We start from the raw sequence: 22,183 nt of genomic DNA, 5'->3' as shown, positions 1-22,183 counted from the left end.
AATATTAGAAAGTGACTTATATTTTGTAACAATTTCTTTCAAAAAAAGTGACTTATAATAGGGAACAGAGAGGGAGAGTAATATTTATTCATCGAAAATATAAATGTTGGTATATTAATAACACATATGCACACATATAACAAATTATCAAATTATCAAAATTTGAATACTTTAATCTTACAACTAACGACATGTTTGGATCAGCGAAATGAAGTGAAATTGTATGAAATAGTTCATTATGGAGTAAAGCGGAAAATGAAATGATGTCAAAATATCATTCCATCATTTAGATATTTTACAATGAAATAGAATAAAGATACCACACTATTGTTTGGATTCCAAATAAAATGGAATGTATTATAACTTCTTTATTCTTTTAAAAAAATTGTCTTTAAAATCCTCCGGATGAAATGTTTTGTGAAAGGAAAAAAATAAGGATAAAGAATTTATAATTATAAAATAATTTTGGCATTGATTTTATCATACAGCTAGAATTGGGAGGGAATAAAATTAAAGTTACACAAAGGAATGAGATGAAATGAATTTTGTCATGTTTCATTCCATAAATTTTTAACAAATTCAAACAGTAGAATATAAGATTATTCTTTTCATTCACCTCCATTCAATCACCTTCAATCAATCCAAACATAGTCTAAAAGAAATTCTAACAACACACTCTGTTAAGAATATTCTCCTCCGATCAATCACTTTCAATCCAATAATTATATCTTCACACCTCATTTTTTAGGTGTGAAGAGGTGGAAGAAGAGAGAGATAGGAAGAAATGAGAGAAAATAAAGATGTGATAGGTGATTTGATTGATAAAACATAGAAAAATAGATAGAAAATCAAGGTGGAAAAGAGGTGAGAGATGTGTATATATCAAAACTTGTACCAATCACATGGAGTGTGTTTAATGGGATAAATGTATGTTTACACTTCAATGACACTTCCACCAAGATAAAGTTGAAAGAAATGGTAGAGAAATTAGAGATATGATAGGTGATGTAATGAGAAAAGAATAGTGAGAAAAAAGAAAAAGTGCGTAAAAATGATATGAAAGATAAAGACAAGTGCGAATGAATAAAACCCTAATTGAATGTGTGAACGAGAAATGATTAGTACACACCTCACTTTCTCTTCATCTTATTTCTACACATTTTACTTTCTATCTATTTCTGCATTTCATGTCACATCACGTATCATATCACTCATTTCTCTCATTTCTCTTCTTATTCATGTAAGGTGAAGGTGGAAAACATATGTGAACAAAACATTACATATACCTCAGTTTAAGGAGATATGAATATGTCATAGGAAATGCAGAGAAATATATGAAGTAAAACGTGTGGAAATAAGATAAAAAATAAAATGAAGTGCGCATAAATCATTAGTTGTATGTGTGTTACTAGCCATTTTTCTAAGCGTTATTGATTATAATTTCACACTTGAAAGTTGAAAGTGCATCTCATCTCAGTTCATGTTGGAGCCAAATCCACACCATCAACCACCACCTCTCTCCACAAAAGCAATGAAAAGAATAGTTAAGGGATTGACATCATTAACATATTTGACAAAAAGTGAACTCCTTTTTCCCCTTTCCATCACCCGTTATTGCTAGCCATTCTTTTCCTTTTCCTATTTTTTCCCACTCTTTCTAATGCTAGTGGTTGTCCCCACTCTTGTTACCCTTTCTTATTCTTAGACTCATGTGAAATTTGCCCTTAGGAGCATGTTAGCAGCTAAACACAAAGGGTTAAAAAAATTCTAGTCCTTGGGGGTGGATATGAGAGATGGAGAACAAAGTAGAGAACCAAGAACATCACCACCCTGCATCTCTCCTCCCCAATATTCATAGCACCATCACAGCCAAGGAAGAGTCTCCAAGAAAAGCCATTGGTGGCGGCGGCAGTGGTGGTGGTGGTGACAGGCTGAAGAGGGATGAGTGGAGTGAAGGAGCTGTGTGTACACTTCTTGAGGCCTATGAAGCCAAGTGGGTGCTCAGAAACAGAGCAAAACTCAAAGGCCAGGATTGGGAAGAGGTTGCAAAACATGTCTCTTCAAGAGCAAACAACACTAAGTCACCAAAGACACAGACACAGTGCAAGAACAAGATAGAGTCCATGAAAAAAAGGTACAGATCAGAGTCAGCAACTGCTACAGATGCAGCATCTTCTTGGCCATTGTATTCTCGTCTTGATGTTCTGCTTCGTGGGACAGGACCTGTGTCACCACTTCCACAGCCACAAACAGCGGCAACAGCAGCACCTTCTCAATCACCACACCCCAGCAATAACCATGCCTTGATGTTGCTAGAGCCATCACTTGCAGTGTCACAAGCTCCCTATGAACCACCACCTCCTCCAGTTGCTCCTCCTCCAGCTGCTACTGCACAAAACTCATATGGATCCAATGGTGTTGACAAATTAGCCAAGGTAGATTTTAGTTTAGTTTCTTTTTTGTTGCATTTTCTGATCATGGATTTCACCATCTCGAGAGGATTTTTACCTTTGTAAACCTTTCTGTTAAGCTTGAGTTCTGACTGCTGTACCAGTGAAACAAGAGTCAATGATCACTTTGGTCTCGGAAAGATTTTTTCGTTGCAAGTTAGTCGCGGGAAGAAGTAAATACGTTCAAAGCCCCTGAAGCTGTAAAAAGCTTGTCGAATTTAGTCAACTAAAACCTCAGTCTAGTTAATTTTAGTAGGAACTATCTTGATTGTCGTTTTACACATCCAGGGTCTTTTATAAGGTATTTTTTTCTTTTCAGGACCTAACTTGCTTAGTAGAAAAATCTTTCAGGAACTAACTTAGTATGTGTTTGGATACCAGTTGAGCGCAGCAAAATTTCATCTTAAAAAATAAAACAAGTTTTGTTTTTTTTTTCTCAAAATGAGTGTTATCTTTTACCTCCACATATTTGAAAGAGTATTCAAATATAACCTTATGCATAAAACTTATGAAGATCATTTTCTTTTCTTCACAAAGGTTTTTGAAAAATAATGTATGATGTTATTGCATCAAGCAGGGTATCATAATAGAGAACAGATTTTGAATTTTACAGGTCACTTGAAGGGAAGTTGTGATCTCTGCAAATTTGTTTAATTCTCCATTTTTCTAGTATTCTTATACTGATTTTCCTTGCTGCATGAATAAGACAACAATTTGCAGAAAACAAGTGAAAGTGTGAAACAATTTACAAACATGAAGTGAACAGTGAAGTAAAATGTCATTTTCAAATAATTAAATTGTAATCATTGTTTGCTGAATCAGGCCTTCCATTATACTATATATTTATGTATTATTTTTAGGAATCATTGCAACAGACAAAATAGGCCTGTTATTGTGTGGGAGCTATATAGCTAGCTACATACAATTTATTTTAACCATATAATGTGCAATTGAAGTTGACATGAAATCAGTCAGGAAACTCATTAGCCATGTCCTCTAACTTTTCAAAATTGGATTTAATTGGCTTCTCTTAGTGGACCACTTTAAAAGCTAAAATAAAAAAACTGTAACCATCAATAGTTGAAATTTTAACAACTATTATGTATTCTATCATAAGAGCAATGTTTGGTACACATTAAGAATGAAAAAAATAAGAGAACAGACAGAAGTGATAGATATGTTGTGACCCCTAAGGTGCTAATAAAATGGGGTGTTTGTAGGGTCTTAATGAGTAATGATATATACACACTTCACTTTCTCTTACATCTCATTTTCACCCCTTCTTCTTCCTGTTTCTCTCTGCATTTTCTGTCACATCACACATCATATCAGTTATATCTATTAATTCTCTTCTTATTTAATGAGGTGGAGGTGAAAAAGGAGTGGGCAAGTATCATTATTCGGGTCTTAATATTGTTTGAGTGTTTAAATATCATGATTTTCATCATTATGCACATTATTCCTTTACACTGTGTTTGTTTGCGGGTGCTTTGGGTAGAGAGAGATAGGTGAGAGAGAAGTTGGGGAGAGATGGAGATTCCACCCTCGTTTGGTTGCATTTGACAGGAGGGAAGAGAGAAACAAATTGTGGGCCCAAGACAATTTTCAAGGTCTTCGCAAATTGAGCAGAGATTGACACAAGCATAGAAAATTTTCCACTTTCTCTATTATACCCTCAACACTCACGAATTTTTCACAAACTAGCACAGACACAATTATTTTCTCTTTTCTTTATTCCATTGTACACAAAAGTGTCTTTTACAACAAAACTTTATTTTTTCTCTCTCTTCCACTTCATTATTTCTCATCTCTCTCTTCTTTATCTCAACCATACCAAACAACCCAATAAATCTATTCTATTTCTCACTTATTTTTCTCTACTTAACTTCTCTCTTCTCTACTCTCTCTTCTCTATCTCTCTCTTCTCTACCAAACGGAGCCTTAGAGGAGGTTAATAGTCAAAATATATTGCATAGATACACACATATAAATATATTGATGATTTCTCAATGACAGGAAGAAGGATTAGGAACTAAGTCATCTGATCATGTGTCTAACAAGAATCCAGTGGACACAGATAGCAGCACACCTGCACTTTACAGTGAAAAGGAGGAGCTAAGATGCAACAAGAGGAAGATGAAAACAGAGAACATGAACAAGAGAAGAAGGAAAGAAGACTCAGAGATAGCAGAGAGCATAAGGTGGCTAGCAGAAGTGGTGGTGAGGTCAGAACAAACAAGAATGGACACAATGAAAGAGATAGAGAAGATGAGAGTTGAAGCTGAGGCAAAGAGAGGGGAAATGGATCTCAAAAGAACTGAAATCATTGCCAACACACAACTAGAGATTGCTAGGATCTTTGCAAGTGTCAATAAAGGTGTTGATTCATCATTGAGAATTGGAAGAAGCTAAGGTTAATTAAATCATTTAATCTGATTGAATAATGGTTTGTGTGTATAGAGTTTATAATCAATTGTAATATATTTTGAAGGGGAAGAGAAGGGAGATTTATAACAACTCTGTAATTTGTCTAACTAGTGAAGTGAGCAACATAAGGTAGAGACAAAAACTGTCTCTCCTAACCTTAATTGTAGACCGTTAATTGTAAGTTTGAAACCTTCTCTTCAATTGATAAAGAAATCAATGGCTGCTTCTTCCATTATTTGATACTAAGGTAGGACTTAGGAGGAGTATTCATGTTAGATGTCTGGTTTGACCTTTTTAGTGTGTTTGAATTTGTATATGCAAGTAAAGTCTGTACATATATGTATTTCGGAAAATAAGTTAATTATCAACATCCTAAGGGGTGAAAATTTATGTCACATTACCGAAAGAATTACAGAGGGTTTTTTGAAATCCGTCAAGAAAGAATTACCGACGAGCCAAAAATAGCAACGGTGGTTTGACTATCAGTTAGTCATCTGTAATTAAGTATTATTGATGGTTTTTGTTAAGCAACCAATTTTCCCAGGGGTTTAAGTTATTGGGTAAAGGCAACATGAATGATTTTATATTAAATTTCTAGCACACTCCATCACACAAGAACCCTTTGGGCTTGAAGCGTGAATAATGCACTGGTCCATCTACCATATGCTAAAATTAAACTTCTTTTTATTAGAAGAATTGGGGATGACATGGATCGAACTCTAGATTATTTGGTCATAGAGGCTTTGATACCATGTTAGACAATTAATTATCCCAAAAGCTTAAGTTATTGGATAAGAGCTACATTAATGATTTTCTATTTAGTGACAAAATTTTCAGTCCCTATTCGGAAATTTTATGATAGTAAATGCACATGAGATCTATTTATCTATATATAATAAATTAATCCTGAAGCGTGGAATGTAGCACCGACACCTCATCGTTATACTTCTAGCAACAATGTTCAACTCAGCATTTTGACTGGCGTTATATTCTTCTCAAGGAATTTTCGGTTTTCTAGATCCATTTTATCTCTTGTATTTCTTCATTCCTATGCTTATTCTTCATTCATTTGCTACTGTGTATTATGGGTTGGAGTACCCCTTGTACTCCCTTATAATGCATTTTTTTTGCTTTTCAAAAAAAAAAAAACTTCTCAAGGATTCAACATCTAGAAATCGATCCAAGAAACCTTCTTTTATAAACCTTTTGATGCCTAAATATCACCAATTCTTGTCATGCTATGCGGTGCAATTGCTACCCAATCCTCACCCTGCTAAGCGATGATACAATGCTCTTTTCGCTACGATCCCTAAGCTCTAACCACACTTACTAGTTCTCTAGCATCAATCTATTGTTCTTATGTATTTCCCCCTCTGTAGTGATATTTGATGTTGTCCATCTCCCCGAGCTCTTACCGCAGCTACAATCTGTGGAGCGCTAATTTCGGCTCCTCTTGACTCAAATAGCTACTGCGACATCGATCGATTCCGCTCCAAGCCTTGAAGATGACTCCATATAATTAAATGAGGACCAAAGTCGAAACACCATTATTTTATAGGAAATAAAAACATATTTAGCTCCTAAAAAAATATTTTTAGTCGAAGAAGATCTAGAAAAGAAAATATTAGCATCATTTTGCCGCTCAGTAATTTTCTAATGAAAATATAACAAAAAAAAGAGTAAATGTTCACCAATATGGGTAAGCTTTTTTTAAATTATTTAAAACAATGAAAAATATGTACATTCATTAAAAATCCTTTATTAAATGAATTTTTTTTTGCAAACCTATACAAAAAATATATAATATATGATTTAAAATAGTTTTTTTCATCTACTTAATTGGATTTGGCATATACTGACAGATGGATATGCTAAACCCCTGCACTCCAAGTCCAAACCCCTCTTTCTCTCCCAAAACTCTTCAATGGCTCTCTTCCATTGCCATGTTCCTTCTCATCACAGTGCCAGCTTCACCACTCTCTCACCCTTCTCAACATTCTTCACTCCCAAACCACCTTGTGTTTCTTCTTCTTCATTAACCCACCAACACCCTTATCCTCTATCCACAACCACTGAACTCAGCAGCAAGCCTCTCTCTCTCTCCACACTGCCCAGAAAGCTCCTTTGCAAGCCACCCCAAGGAAAATTCGTCAGACAAGACTATCTTGTGGTATGCCACTTCTTATACCTCAGTTTCAATCATAGCATTCATGGGTCTCTGCTTTTTCCCCCCACTCATGGTTCATTTTTAAGAAAATTGTCAATTTTCATGGGCCATGACCCTTTTCTGTAGTTTCCAACTATGAGCAATTGAAAAAGAAAACATTTTTCAGTTTATTTTTCTGTTCCCTTTTAGCTTCCTATGGTATGAATGTTGGGAGCTGTAAAATGGAAGAAAGAATGTTTTTTTTTTCTTTTTTATTTGGTTTTATTAGGTGAAGTTTGATGCTGTTGTGTGTTGTTCTTAATGGTTCATAGCTGTGTGTAGCTTGAAACTGTTAAGCAATTTTTTACTGAATTTTCTTTTTGTTTCCTTTAAGCTTCCTACATTATGAATGCGGGAGTTCTGGAAAGGAAGAAAGATGCATTTTTTTTAATAGAAAAGAATAAGAAATTAGTTGAGGTTGGTGCTGTAGTTTAGACATTGCTTGTTATTTTGGATTCACAGGAAAAGTTGTCAGCTAAGGAAGTACAAGACCTGGTGAAGGGAGAAAGAGATGTACCTCTTATTATTGATTTCTATGCAACATGGTGTGGACCATGCATCTTAATGGCTCAAGAACTTGAAATGGTATGTGATTTAACTCATGTAGAGGATGCTTATCTATTTGCTCTGGTTTGGTTTTAACTTTTTGGGCTGGAAAATGTGTTTTAGTGTAAGAGTTAGTTGTATCATCCTCAGAGAATGAAGACGGCGCACGAGATGACCATCATGATTCTTTATTCATATTGTAGATTTTGTGTTATGAGATTTAACTTGACTCACCAAAAAAAGGGATGGATTAAATTCCTTAAAATATTTAATGGAGATTTGTGTATAAGTATTAAGTAAAACAGATGTAGCTGGTTTGCAACTTGGAAACTCAATTGTTCACAAAGTTTACCTAGATTATTTACCGAAACTAATAGTTATTATACTTGTCGGGATATATTCAGATATGTTCTGTCATGATGGATTAGGATAAGATATATAAATATTGTTAGTATAAGATCAGATTTCATTGTATAGACTTTGTAGTTGACTAGGAAACCTCTAGAAACCTTGTTTGCAAATTTTGTACTTTTGAATTAGTCAATAGTCAAACAATTATTCAGAATACTTCCAATTTCAAGATGCTATCAGAGTGGTTCCTCAAAGTTTGAAACTTTGTCATAACGATGTCATTCTTTCCCCAACAAGTGATCTAGTCGATCCTTAGTATCATGAATTTTTGAGGGCTTCAACTGTGGTAAGCCCTGGCTCACTCTCTATAGTCGTCAAGAGTTGAAGATGCCACATTATCATTAACCTCTATCTCAGAAGGCACTAATCAGTCAATCCTTCTCGTCGTTGTGTTTGTCATTTATTTTTTGGAACTTCAGCTGTTCTAAACGCTGGCCCACTTTCTGCAGTATCAGTTGTCGAAGTTGACACCCTTGTTAATCTCATAAGCTATCAATTGATCAATTGATTGGTCCCAAGCCACTATTCTTTATGAGATAGAGACTATGACTCCTATTCTCGTTAGGCATTAAATTTATTCTGATAATTGAGAATGTCCTTGGCATCCAAGAGGTCCTCCCACTCAATCTGGTACTCATGACTGGGTGAGATAAGAGTGGGAAATGGGATTATGGGAATGATAGAAATGTCAACTTTGGTTAGTGCCCATTAAACTAATTAGTTGTAAATACACTTACTGAAGTTTGTAACTCAAATAAATTCATGTCCAAAAGTCACAAACTAAACCAAAGTAAAGAGTAATTAAGAGATTGATTCAAAGAAAGACAAGTCATGCAAAATGCTGAGTCGGCTTGATGGAAGATCAAAAAACACTTATGATGTCATTGCGCATAGTTCTCATGTCAGAGTTTTTTCATTCTTGAAAATTGAAGGGAGAGTGAAAGTTTTGATCTTCACTTGTATTAGGGAAGCAGGGCATGATTGAAAGTTCATTTGTTTGGACTTGTGATATTGTATTATAAATCATTTTTATTCCAATATGAGATGGAGATAAGCTGCAGGTTGTGACTGACTGACTGACTGCGCAATTGTTTTTAGAAGTGGCTGCTTTATTTTCATCATTCTATCATCGTTAGTTTCTTTTCATGCAAGGATGAAGCTAATGACAAAAAATAGTTGAGGAAATTTTTTGTAAAGAATTTTCTGTAGACAAGCGACATAAGTTAGAATGTCACATATACTTACTTACCTGTAGATTGATATTCTAATAAACAGTCTTTGCTTTTGGTTCTTTTTTTATCCACTTGACCAGGCTATATAAGATGTTTTCATCGCATCTAAACATGTTTTTAATACCTTTAGCCACACATTGATAATAGATGAAGGAGTTTTGTTTCCCTCAAAATGTCCGCATTCCTAGATTTTGAGGATGATCTCAAAAGTAATGTGATAGATCCATTCATATTGACTGTTGTTGTAATTGCATGATAGTTTTTATACACAACCCATTTGGACTTCCTATAGCTTCAATTATGAAACTGTCTGAAGGCATCATATATATACATTTAGTATCTTGAGATTTGACCTGCATCTAATGCAGTATTATCTGTACAAAATACAAATCTTAAGATTTTATACCTACATGATGTTCTTAACTTTATGATAATGTACTCAACAGAAATAATCACAAAGGTTTTATGTTTTCATTCCTTGTTTTAAGAAATTTGGTCAAACATCCTAAACCTGGTGTTAGGAATCGATTTCCTAACAATGGTCTCAAACACAGAATAGAGGTAAATGAACTGAAACTGAAATGATTGCTTATTGAATTATACTTGGTAAATTACAGAGAAGGGGAATGGTTCCCTAAATCTGACAAGAGCTCAGCTCCTAATAGGAAGCTTATTGCTTCCTATCCATTTCCTTACACAGCTATGAAAATAAGATACCCCTCGACCCTCCTCTAACTACCTTCTTATAGTAAAGTCCTATTACAATCATTGGCTCTCTCTCTTCCTGAAAGTTAGGGAATTAGTTATCCACCTGGAGATTCCCTTTTCCCCTTCTAGAATAAACCTTCCACTCTTTGGGCCCTACGCCATCTTGCACCAAAGGCCCTGCACGACTAGCTGCTCTAACAATACTCCCTCCTGAAGACACAACCTTGTCCTCAAGGTTGAAAGTAGGAAACTCACTGCGAATGGTTACCAAGTCTTCCCAAGTTGCCTCTTCTGGTGTTTTGCCCTGCCAGTGAACCAACACTTGAGGGATTGTCTCGCCTAACCTGTGGATATCTCTTTGAGCAAGGACAGCCATCGGTTGAGTGGAAGGAATCTCTTCCCCATCCAATTGTTCAGGTAATTCAGAGTCTTCAGCAAAGGTACCCACTGCCCTCTTCAACACAGAGATGTGGAACACAGGATGAATGCGTGCTCCTTCTGGAAGCTTCAAGCGGTAGGCCACTGCCCCAATCCGCGCGATGATTGGATAGGGACCAAAATAGCGAGCTGACAACTTTGCGTGCACCCGGTTCGCTACTGATGATTGGCGGTGAGCTCGAAGCTTCACAAAGACCCACTCTCCGACTTCGAACTCCTGATGCCTCCGCCTTGAGTTTGCCTGTGCACGCATGCGAGCCTGCGCTACCAACAAATGTTGCTTCAACTGTCGCAGGGCCTCATCCCTGTCTTGTAAGTCCCTTTCCACAGATTCCACGCGAGTTTCCCCGATTACCCATTGTGTCAAAACTGGAGGTTTCCTCCCATACACTGCTTCGAAAGGAGTTTGCTGCGTGGCGGAGTGAAATGATGTGTTGAACCAGTACTCTGCCCAGTGGAGCCACATAGTCCAAGTTCTGGGTTGGTCAGCGGCGAAACAACGCAAATATGTTTCGAGGCACCGGTTTACAACCTCCGTTTGCCCATCGGATTCGGGATGGTATGCGGAGCTCATTTTCAATTTAGTACCTTGCAACCGAAATAACTCCCTCCAAAAATGGCTGCAAAACAGAGGGTCTCTATCACTGATGATGGAAGCGGGAATGCCATGAAGTCGCACAATTTCCCGGGCAAAATGTTCAGCTACACTTCGCGCCGTATATGGGTGCTTCAGAGGAATGAAGTGTGCGTACTTAGTCAAACGATCCACCACTACGAAGATCGCTTCAAATCCTTTAGACTTAGGCAACCCAGTAATGAAGTCAAGTGACACATCTTCCCACACTCGCTCCGGTATTGGTAATGGTTGAAGGAGACCCGCCGGAGACGAAGCCAAGTACTTCTGGCGCTGACAGACCTCACAAGCCCTCACAAAATCCTGGATTGATCGAGTCATACCTTGCCAATATAAATTTGCAGCAATGCGTCTATATGTCCTCAAAAAACCCGAATGTCCTCCTTGAGGTGTGGTGTGAAATTCTTGCATCAGCCGTGGAATCAAGGAAGAGGTACTTGAAATCACCACCCTACCTTGATAGAGCAAGGTATTTTGCACCAAACTGTACCCGGGGTGAGCTTGTGGATTGTGGGTCAATTCATCTTTGATCTTTGTTAATTTGGGGTCCCTGCTGATTTCTTCTTGGATGACTCCTTGCTCTTCCCACCTAGGATAGGATAACAGCTGCCCAAATTCCCCTGTCTCAGCGAGGCGTGAAAGAGCATCTGCTCCTAGATTTGTTCGTCCCGGCTTATATTCAATTTCAAAATTGTATCCTAAGAGTTTTGCAGCCCAATTCTGTTGGTCTCCGGTCACAATCTTTTGGTGCAAGAATTCCTTGAGGCTCTTCTGATCGGTGGAAACTACAAACTTGCGCCCAAGGAGATAGGGTCTCCAGTGCTGAATTGTCAGTGCCACTGCCATAAGCTCCTTCTCGTAAGCAGATTTAGCAAGATTCCTTGGTCCCAATGCTTTACTGAAGTAAGCTATTGGGTGGTTCCCTTGAAGCAGTATTGCGCCAATACCCACCCCTGAAGCATCACACTCTACTCGAAATTCCTGGGTAAAATCCGGAAGCACCAACACAGGAGCAGTAACAAGCTTTTCTTTGAGTTCCTCAAAAGCTTTCTGAGCTGTTTCTCCCCATACAAATGCCTCCTTCTTTGTAAGCTCTGTTAGTGGTTTAGCAATTTTTCCATAGTCCTTAATGAACTTCCGGTAGTAACCTGTAAGGCCCAAAAATCCCTGCACCCCCTTTACGTTTCTAGGAACCGGCCAAGATTTCACACTAGCCACCTTATTGGGATCCACCGCCATCCCTTGCTCTGAGATTAAGTGTCCCAAATACTCCACTGATCTGGCTGCGAACTGACACTTCTTTTTATTAGCCGTCAAACAGTGCGCTTCCAATAATCCTAAGACTCTTTCCAAATGCAAAACATGAGCTTCCCAGGTCTGACTATAAACCAAAATATCATCAAAAAACACAAGTACCCCCTTCCTCAACATAGGCCTAAATACCTCATTCATGAGACTTTGAAAAGTAGACGGGGCATTCATCAGTCCAAACGGCATTACCATATATTCGTAGTGACCTTCGTGGGTGCGAAACGCAGTCTTGTGGATGTCTTCCTTCTTGACCAAAACCTGATGGTATCCCGATTTCAGATCCAGTTTTGAGAAAAAAACTGATCCATGAAGTTCATCCAACAACTCCTCAATCACCGGAATTGGAAACTTGTCAGGCACCGTGACCTTATTGAGTGCCCTGTAATCCACACACATCCGCCAAGACTGATCCTTCTTCTTAACCAGGATCACCGGGCTTGAATACGCACTGGTGCTCTGTCGGATGATTCCTGCCTCAAGCATGTCCCTCACTTGCCTCTCAATTTCATTTTTTTGACTGTGCGGGTAGCGATACGGCCTCACGTTCACAGGCCCTTGCCCTTCCTGAATTGTGATACAATGCTCTCTCCCTCTGCTCGGGGGAAGCCCTCGCTTTTCCTGAAAAACCACATCAAACCTCTGTAATAGCAAGTTCAGCTCCTCCAACTGAATCGGGGTTATATTCCCTGTTTCCAATGGGGTCGTGGTCTTAGATACCCCACAAACACGTTGCCCTGCCCCTTTTTCTCCAGTTGAGAGAATACTCTGTAATGCTACCAATATGTCCCCTTCTGAACGCATTCCCTGAAGAGTAATCCATTCCTTATTGCTCCAAAAACTCATTACTTGGGATTGCCAATTGACAATGGTGTCACCCAAGGTCCTCAACCATTCGATTCCCAACACTATGTCAGGACCTCCCAAATCGAAGAGCTGCGGGGAACACTCTACCTGGTAGCTACCAATACAGAGCTGTAAATCTGCACAACGTCCCTGGGATTGTGATTTAAATCCATCTCCCATCTTCACTGTCATTCTTGGGGTGTCCACGATCCTCCAACCCATGCGTCTGACCAAGTGACAATCCACAAAGTTGTGGGTCGCTCCACTATCTACGAGCACCACCACCGGTACTCCATCGATGGTACCTCGAAGCTTCATGGTCCGCGGAATCTCCCCTGATTTCCCTCCAAGCTCACCCAAACTCATCAGGCTGAGCTCTCCCTCTTGTTCCTCATCCTCTTCATTGACTTCCATAGCCAAGATTTTACTATCCTCGAATTCGTCGCTTTCCTCTTCGAGAATGAGTAGCCTTAGATGCTTATCGGGGCAGACATGGTTCGGATGGTAGGATCCGCCACATTTAAAACATAAGCCTTTTTGGCGTCTCTCCATTAGTTGTGGGTAGGTGAGGTGATTGAACCCTCGATCCCTTGGCCCATTTCGACGTCCCTCATTTTTTGTTTGGTCTCCACGTGGGCTGCTGCTGTTATTGATATTGGGCCTGTTTGGTGTTTGGCCCGATTCTTTATTTCCCCGGACCCATACCCAGTCCGTTCCATCACCTTTCCCGTTTGATTGGGACCCGGGTCTTGGACCGCTGCCTCCGAATCGGTTGACCCTTGTCTGACCCGAACCCATTTCACCCTTTACCTCTTTCTCCACCGCGCGTGTCACCACCAGCAAACGAGCACGAGTGACTCCTCCTATGGCGATCAAGCTGCGTACCTTTCCCCGGATTCCTTCTTTCAGTCCGTGCAAAAAGTATCCCTGGTACTGCTTCTCCGGAAGCTTGGGAATTTGGGCGGTGAGATACTCAAAATCAGCGATGTACTCCTCGACAGATCCCCGCTGACGGAGCTCCGACAACTGCTCGTAAACGTCGCCATCCCCGTTACCACCGTAGCGCTCGAGTAGCGCCTCGCGAAGGCGATCCCAGGTCAGTTCTTCTTCGGACTCGAGCAGCGAATTGAAGAAATGGATCGTGCCTCCCTCCATGCTGAGCTGTGCCAAGCTCACCTTGACCTCGGGTGAGGTTTCCTGGACGCGAAAATAGATCTCCGCGCGTGAGATCCATCCAGCTGGATCTCTGCCTTCGAACATGGGTAGTTCAACTTTCTTCACCGCTTGCCTGAACTCCGTCAGGGCATCGCTGTGGGAAGAGTGTTGACGTGAGTTTTCCCCCTTTTCACCGTTTGACGCCGGCGTTTTGTTTCCGACTCCCTCCTCGCGTCGTTCCACGCCATTCTCGTCGTCAGCTGCGACGGTCTTTCCCATCGCTTTGTCCACCATTGTCACCAACAGCGTAGGAAGGTCCTTCATCGCGGTGGTTACTGCTGCCAGCGACGTGCGCATCGCCGCGATCTCCTCCTCCAGTGCATCGATCTTCGATTCCATTCTGGTTACTGCAAGCTTGGTCTTCTTTGGTGGCATTCACCGCCGTGGAAGAAGGTATCCGGTAGGTCGGACCAAATTGTTAGGAATCGATTTCCTAACAATGGTCTCAAACACAGAATAGAGGTAAATGAACTGAAACTGAAATGATTGCTTATTGAATTATACTTGGTAAATTACAGAGAAGGGGAATGGTTCCCTAAATCTGACAAGAGCTCAGCTCCTAATAGGAAGCTTATTGCTTCCTATCCATTTCCTTACACAGCTATGAAAATAAGATACCCCTCGACCCTCCTCTAACTACCTTCTTATAGTAAAGTCCTATTACAATCATTGGCTCTCTCTCTTCCTGAAAGTTAGGGAATTAGTTATTCACCTGGAGATTCCCTTTTCCCCTTCTAGAATAAACCTTCCACTCTTTGGGCCCTACGCCATCTTGCACCAAAGGCCCTGCACGACTAGCTGCTCTAACACCTGGGGTAGCGGAGGATGTGGCACAGAGTAGAAAGGGGATTTAGTCATTTGTAAAGGGTGAGGTGAGTTTCTAAAAGTGGTCTCCATATATTCTAATTAACATTACAAAGCAATGACTTCAACTTTGCATCCAGTATACAATCAAAGTAGGTTTACATAGGTTCTGCTTAGATTTAAAATAAGCTTTTGCAATTTGTGTGATGATTATTAGCCTATATTTAATATTTTATATTACTCCCATAATTAGAAGTGATAGATTCGATGAACTGAACTCAACAGACATATTGCATTATGATAATCATGTTGGTGGCTTGGTGCATTTTGTTTGCTGTAGTTACTCATCTTCTGCATAGTATAGCCAATTTAAATATATGGGGATCTTGAATTTGTTCAATAAAATGTTACAGTTTACTTTAGCTGATGAGAACTTCCAGTTATTTTCATACTAGTTTTTTGTTCATTAACACGCTCTGCAGATTTTGTGTTAATTTCTTAAGTTTTGCGGATAGTATGTTTCAATTAATAAGTGTCGTTACTAATTTGTGGGCATCTGCCTCAATGTTTTTCAGTGATGAGTAGTTGACTTGAAAGCTCAGAAGTAACCTTTGATGTTGAAATTTGTACAGCTTGCAGTTGAGTACGAGCAAAATGTAACGATTGTTAAGGTTGATACAGATGACGAGTATGAATTCGCACGTGACATGCAGGTAATAATGAACTTGTTTTCATTTACAATGTGCACATTAACAAATACTCGGCAAGGATCCATACAATAAATCATTTTATCAAAATGACTTGTGATTCCCATTGTCTTTGTAGTAGATTTCACAAGAATCTGTATTTTAACAATCTAGACGCAGTGCATGTTAACAATATTTCTATAATTGATTTTAAAGCTAAACTTAATTCTGTGAATAGTTTTTCAGTGTTATAATTAATAATTCTAAGGAACGAGAATCTGATCCAAACATGCTCACAAGCAGATGATTGCCTTGCCTTTCAGTTTAGTTTTGGATATTTCAGCTTCTCTAAAGAAAACTTGAGTTTCATGTATTTCAGGTTCGCGGTTTGCCCACGGTGTTCTTCATAAGTCCAGATCCAAACAAAGATGCAATTCGAACCGAAGGACTCATCCCAATACAGATGATGAGGGATATCATAGACAAGGAAATGTGAACATCATCTCATCACCTGACATAGTTGAAGTCCCTGGATCCTGCAATATGCTGTCTGGTGTAATGGTAGCCTATCCGGGACAGAATTGAAGTGCTAACCAATTCAATATTATTTTGGCTTTTGAAGGTTCCAATTTGTCTAATAGTTGTTTATGTAAGCTCTGGGCTCGACATATGTTGTAGTGTATCACATGTGATGTTCAAATAGACACATTGAAACATATTTTTGTACGTGCTCTCCATTCATCAATTATATAATGTTATTGAAAGCGACAATCTGTGTTCAGGTGGGGTGTTTAGTTTTTATACTGAATTTTTTTTTATCTTGTAACTTTTTTGAAGCCTCCTCCTATCTGGTCGGATCAAAGGCATCTCGAGTCAGATCAGGGCCGGATCAAAGGCAACTCGAGTCAGATCAGGGCTTGTACCCCCGCGAAACCAAGATGCCTCGAGCCTAAATTGTTGGGTGCTCTCGAGACCTTTCAAGGACCAAGTTCTCATCTCATCGCATGCTCTCCTTTCATCATTCCGCCTTTTGGTAGTAATTGTGATGACTACAAGAGACAGTAAAGAAAAAACAAATCTCAAGAACGGCATGGAGCCGGAAGAAGGTCATGGTGGTATTGCTTAGCGAATTTTTTATTCACAAAAAAAATGATGTCTCATTTTCTGTTCTACTAATGAGATTGTATTATGTTAACTAAAAATCAACAATGTAATGTGATAAATGTCATATTCTTGTATTTTTATATAGACACGACATAATTTCAATATTTGAGACATAAAATGAGACATCATTTAAAGACATGATTTTGATTCGTTAACTTATAACCACGTGGAGTCACTATCCTTTTTTTTTTTTAACGATTACTATCCTATTATACTCTACCATTTGTGAAAACACTTTCCTATTAGGTTTTTTTGGGTGCATTTGAAAGTGACAAGTATAGTTTTAACCTCCTAGTGAAATAAAATAAAAACAGATGACAAAGTAAAAGGTTTCACCCAAAAAAGAAACTAACATGATATTTCTTTCAAGTGCTATTCATAAGTTGCCGGAATTGAAGGCTACATAAAGGAAAATTCGTTGTCAAATAGGAATGAGAGGGTCACGCAGCCTCCACCATTCAAAGGTGGTGAGTTGCTATTATTTAGTGCATTGCAAGTAGTGGGACTAAAATACTGAGATGACTTCACTATAGCAGTGGAAAAGAGGTTTGTGTATATTGGCCGCGTTTGACAGAACAAAGTTAAGTAGGTGTGGTCAAAAAAGATTTGTAGGTAAAGAAACATGAATGATTAGAGAAGCCATGGTGTTTCTATTAAACCATGTTTATAGCTCTTTAGGCCCAATAACTTTTATATCATATTTGTGGGTAATTTAACTAACATGTAGATCAACTAGCACGAGGAAATTTTAGCTTAAGCAAAAGTTTTGAGTTCGAGTCCTTGTGAATGCAGTTGCATTAAATATTTAGTATCAATAACTTTGACGCCCAAAGTAGTCCCACACAACTCGTTATTGTGATAGAAATTTTAATTAAGAAAAATTAAGCAAATGTATAAACTACATAATACCGAGCTGGTTCCGCGAGAATGTGGTACTGTTTTTATTGAAACTAAATTATCTTGGCGTGGAGGATAAAAAAAATCTAGCTCCATCATCCCCCCCCCCCCCCCCATTTGTTCTATAAACCCTTATATTTGTTTTCTGAGTTTTCATATATTCAGACTTCAGTTTCTCTTTCATCTCATTTTCACTTATTTTTCTTCATATCTCTTTGTATTTTTTATTATATCATATATTATATTAATCATTCATCTCATTTGTTTTCATATTTTATCTAGATGAAGGTGTATTTATATGTGAACTTTTTTCTTTCTATCCAAATTGATGCCTAAGTTGTCACAATATTACTTTCCCATCCTTTTGTATTTCAATCTTAGTCCATTAAAAGGTACTATTGCAGTAATTAAAAGTGGTTATTTGAATTTCTGAGATTAAAAATTTTATTCTTAAGGGATACATTTTTAGGAAATCTTTTACCACACTCATATTCATGTTGAACAAAATTATCTACATATAGCTGTCTATCTGATTAAACCATATCAACATTCAAGAATATAAAAATCCTAAACTCCATCAATTTTATATTAGATAGTTTATTATTAACAAATTGAATCATTCATCACTTTAGCAGCCTTAATTAAAGTAAGTTCTTTGGAGTTTGTTGTATAGTCTTTGATCAGTATCTGCACAATATTTTTGTGGGACTAATTCCTACGATTGGCGGGTATGACTATGATCTTCATCGTGATGATTTCAAGATTCAAGATTTAAACTCCTAATAATACAAGTAAACTTCATTGTGTCATAGTTCACTTTGACTATGACTAGTCACCAACTACTATTAGTTTTTTCTTATTTAGTAATTCATCGTATGTTTCATGCCTAACTGTCTACTCCATTTCAATTTATTATTTCTCTCATCACACTAGATTCTTAGACGGCATTGTATTTGTATTTGTAGGCTAAACTAATATTCCCATTATTTTGATCAAAATTAAGTTGGACAACACTAGATGGAGTATATTGCGTACGAAAACTCCATTTAATCACAGCAATATGATTGGTATTTGGTATTTTAAACGACGGTTAAAGGTTATATTAGTTGTTGTTTTTATATATGATTTTGAATTTAGTCTCTTCATGGAAAAAACTAAGTGATATCTCCTTGACTTTCAAAAATTTCTACCTAAGATTATTTTCCATGTCGGTGTGCCACTAGATAATGCTTAGTTTTTTTTCGGAGAGAGACTAAATTCAAAATCACATACAAAAACAGAGACTAATATCACCTTTAACCCTTTAATCTTCTAAAATGTTGTTTAGCACTAAGTGAATCTCCATTTTCAAAACATATAAGTTGATTAGAAATTAAAAAACAATTAAGGAATAGTTTTCCTCATTCAACATAAATTAAGTAATAGTTTTCCTCATTCGCCATATAAGTTGATTAGAAATAAAAAAAAATTAAGAAATAGTTTTCCTCCATTTTCAGACGAATGATTGTTGTTTTTGGAGGGGAATTGCGACATCGGCTATGTGTTGTGCAACAATGGAAATGACACTGTTTTGCACTGCCTTCGTGGCTGTGCCATGGCTTCGAGGATTTGGAATCGCATGAGTTTTGCTACAATCGGGCCTCTCTTTCGTCTCTAGGATTATTGTGCTTGGCTTCGTGGTTTGCTTGTGAATTCTAACCCGTTAGCAACAACTACTGTGTGGTGGGTTTAGCGTGCTATGTGCTCTTTCTGTATGGAAAACAACCATGTAAATCTCCATACAATAGCTTCTAATATAGTTGTCATGGCTCATGATTTGGGTTGTTTCCACGATGCTCCTAATGGCCTTCTGTCGTGCCCAAGACTGGTCAAGTGGCTTCCTCGCGATGCTAATAGCTTTGTTATCATTGTTGATGGCAGTGTGAGGGAGAATCCCATAAGAGGTGGGTATGGTTGCTGCTTTCGTAGTGGCGTGGGCAATTTGTTTGGTGGCTTTTATGGTTTTTAGGATGACCCAAACATCTTGCATCAAGAGTTGCTTGCTATCTATCATGGTTTGCGATTGACTTGGGACCGTGGAGCTCGTGTAGTGGAATGTCAGTCTAATTCTCTTGATGTTGTGAATTTTGTGAGCTTAGATCCCTCGTCGATGCACTTGTATGCTTCCCTCATTTAGAATATTAAGGACATTTTGGGTCGCATTTGACAGGTTAATCTGTATCACTCTACGAGAGGGAAATGTTTGTGCTGATTTCTTAGCTAAATATGGTGCGCAGCAGGATCACCCGCTTGTTACTATTGAGCAGTCCTTGGCGAGGATGAGATGTTGTTGGCTTATGTCATGGGTGTCTCCTCCGTAAAACCTTAATTCGAGTTTCCCATTTCTTCTTTTCTTTCCTTTTTTACGAACAGTACCAAGAAAAATAAAATAAAATAATAATTTCATCATACCAAAAAAAATAATTTAGTCCTAGTCTTATTTATATTATTGGCTTTCATGATATTAATTTTGAAGCACATTCATTTGTATATTTGTATATTTGACATCATGTCAAGTGTGTCGCCAAGTTGCTCGAATATTAAAACAAAAAATCATGCATATTGCTATGAGGAATGAAATTTTATATGCCGCAATACAATGAATCTGTCCTATCTTTTCTTTCTTCTTCATCACTTTTCCTTTCGTATGAACATTGCAACTAAAATTAACAAAATTAAAAGTAAAAAAAAAAAGACGATTAAGCAAATCAATGCCCGACCCGAACCACGAAGCCAAATCCGAACCCGATCCAAAATGTGGCTCCGATCCACATACCACCACCGCGATTTTCCCTATGACGAGTAAACGGCGACGTTTCCGACGGTCTCAGAGGGCGAGAACGCGAGCAAGACAAGCGCCGCCATGATCCCAACGGGGAAGAACAGAAGCACCAACGGCGGTGGAGGAAGCGGCGGAAGCATCAACGGTAAGACCACCATCGACGCCGCGAGCGCCACCAGAACAATAACAGAACCTAAGCTGAAAAACCGTACCATACTCTTCTCCTTACTCTCGATGTTGATGTCGTTGTCGTTGTTGTTTCCCTTGTTTTCTCCACGATCATGTTCCTTTAAACCACCGCCGGCGAAGTGCGCGGTTGCGGCGACGGCAACGACGGCGTGTCTCGTCGGCGAAGGGGTAAAATGGTAATTCCGGTGAGAGCGCGTTGGTTTCTGTGCCGTTTTGGAATAATAATGATGATTTGATGATAACAAGGGGGGAAGGATGTTGGGTGAGTATTTATAAGAGGCTCGTGGCGTGCGGTGCATTGGATTGGGTCTCCCTCGAGTCCCAATGGACCCCAAGTGGGGTGTGGGGCCCGCAGTTTTATGCAATTTTATTGATTATTTGCATGGTTGATTAAGTTGATGATTTATTATACTAGTTCTAGTTGATTTGGTTTGGAGGAGGAAATCGGGTGTGTGTGGCTGTTACTGCTATGAATCTGCAAGATCAGAGGCACCAGATCCAAATGTATCCCTCTTGATTGATGGCTTGTTTTATATATTGGGGATTAAGAAAAATATGGTTCACAAATTAAAAGAGGTTTTGGACAAAGAGGTCTATAATGATGAAGTTCACAACATTGAAGAGAGAATTTTAAACTCAGCTTGTATACTTCTGGGTGATTCCTTTTTCTAAGAGCATATACATCCATCATACTCACTAAAATATCTACACTTTATTTTTTACAATTTCCCATTAGCCACATCATCTACAACATTTTACTAACTTTTTACTTCAACCCAACAACTCTTAAAAGTTTCTATAGTGGATCTCACTATCAACTTCATGTTTATACTCCCTCCGATCCTATTTATAAGCATAAAAGAGAAAAAAAATCTTGTTCCTTTTTATAAGAACCAAATGAAAGTTTGAGCTATATTAATTATTTTTTTCCAATGATGCCCTTATTAATTCTAACTTGTAGAATGTGTCTCATTAATTATTCTCTCTCTTTCCCACTTTCCAACATGAATAACAAAGGGTAATTTTGGAAGTTTATTTTGATTCAAGACAAATTTAATGCATTTTATCTAGTTTTACTACATTTCTTAAACTATGTGAATTTTTTTTTTGTTACTTATAAATAGGACCGGAGGGAGTATATTTTATTATTTATCTTCATTTTAATTAATTATATTTGCAACTTAAACATGATGGATGTAGA

General features: G+C 38.2%; 2 protein-coding genes across 2 annotated transcripts; both read left to right on the top strand.

Moving 5' to 3' along the window:
• Positions 1 to 1,490: 1,490 nt before the first annotated feature.
• Positions 1,491 to 5,112, top strand: LOC130746484 (trihelix transcription factor ENAP2). The gene is made up of 2 exons (XM_057599119.1): positions 1,491 to 2,435; positions 4,467 to 5,112. Exons 1-2 carry the CDS (start codon positions 1,794 to 1,796, stop codon positions 4,860 to 4,862), a joined length of 1,038 nt encoding a protein of 345 aa, XP_057455102.1. The 5' UTR covers positions 1,491 to 1,793; the 3' UTR covers positions 4,863 to 5,112.
• A 1,628-nt stretch (positions 5,113 to 6,740) lies between these two features.
• LOC130745548 (thioredoxin-like protein CITRX, chloroplastic) lies at positions 6,741 to 16,712 on the top strand. Its single transcript, XM_057597855.1, has 4 exons — positions 6,741 to 7,047; positions 7,546 to 7,668; positions 15,858 to 15,938; positions 16,291 to 16,712. Exons 1-4 carry the CDS (start codon positions 6,802 to 6,804, stop codon positions 16,405 to 16,407), a joined length of 567 nt encoding a protein of 188 aa, XP_057453838.1. The 5' UTR covers positions 6,741 to 6,801; the 3' UTR covers positions 16,408 to 16,712.
• The last annotated feature ends 5,471 nt before the right edge of the window (positions 16,713 to 22,183 follow it).

The sequence above is a fragment of the Lotus japonicus genome, chromosome 3 (assembly GCF_012489685.1).
Source record: "Lotus japonicus ecotype B-129 chromosome 3, LjGifu_v1.2".
NCBI lineage: Eukaryota > Viridiplantae > Streptophyta > Magnoliopsida > Fabales > Fabaceae > Lotus > Lotus japonicus.
This window is presented reverse-complemented; position numbering and strand designations above follow the sequence as displayed.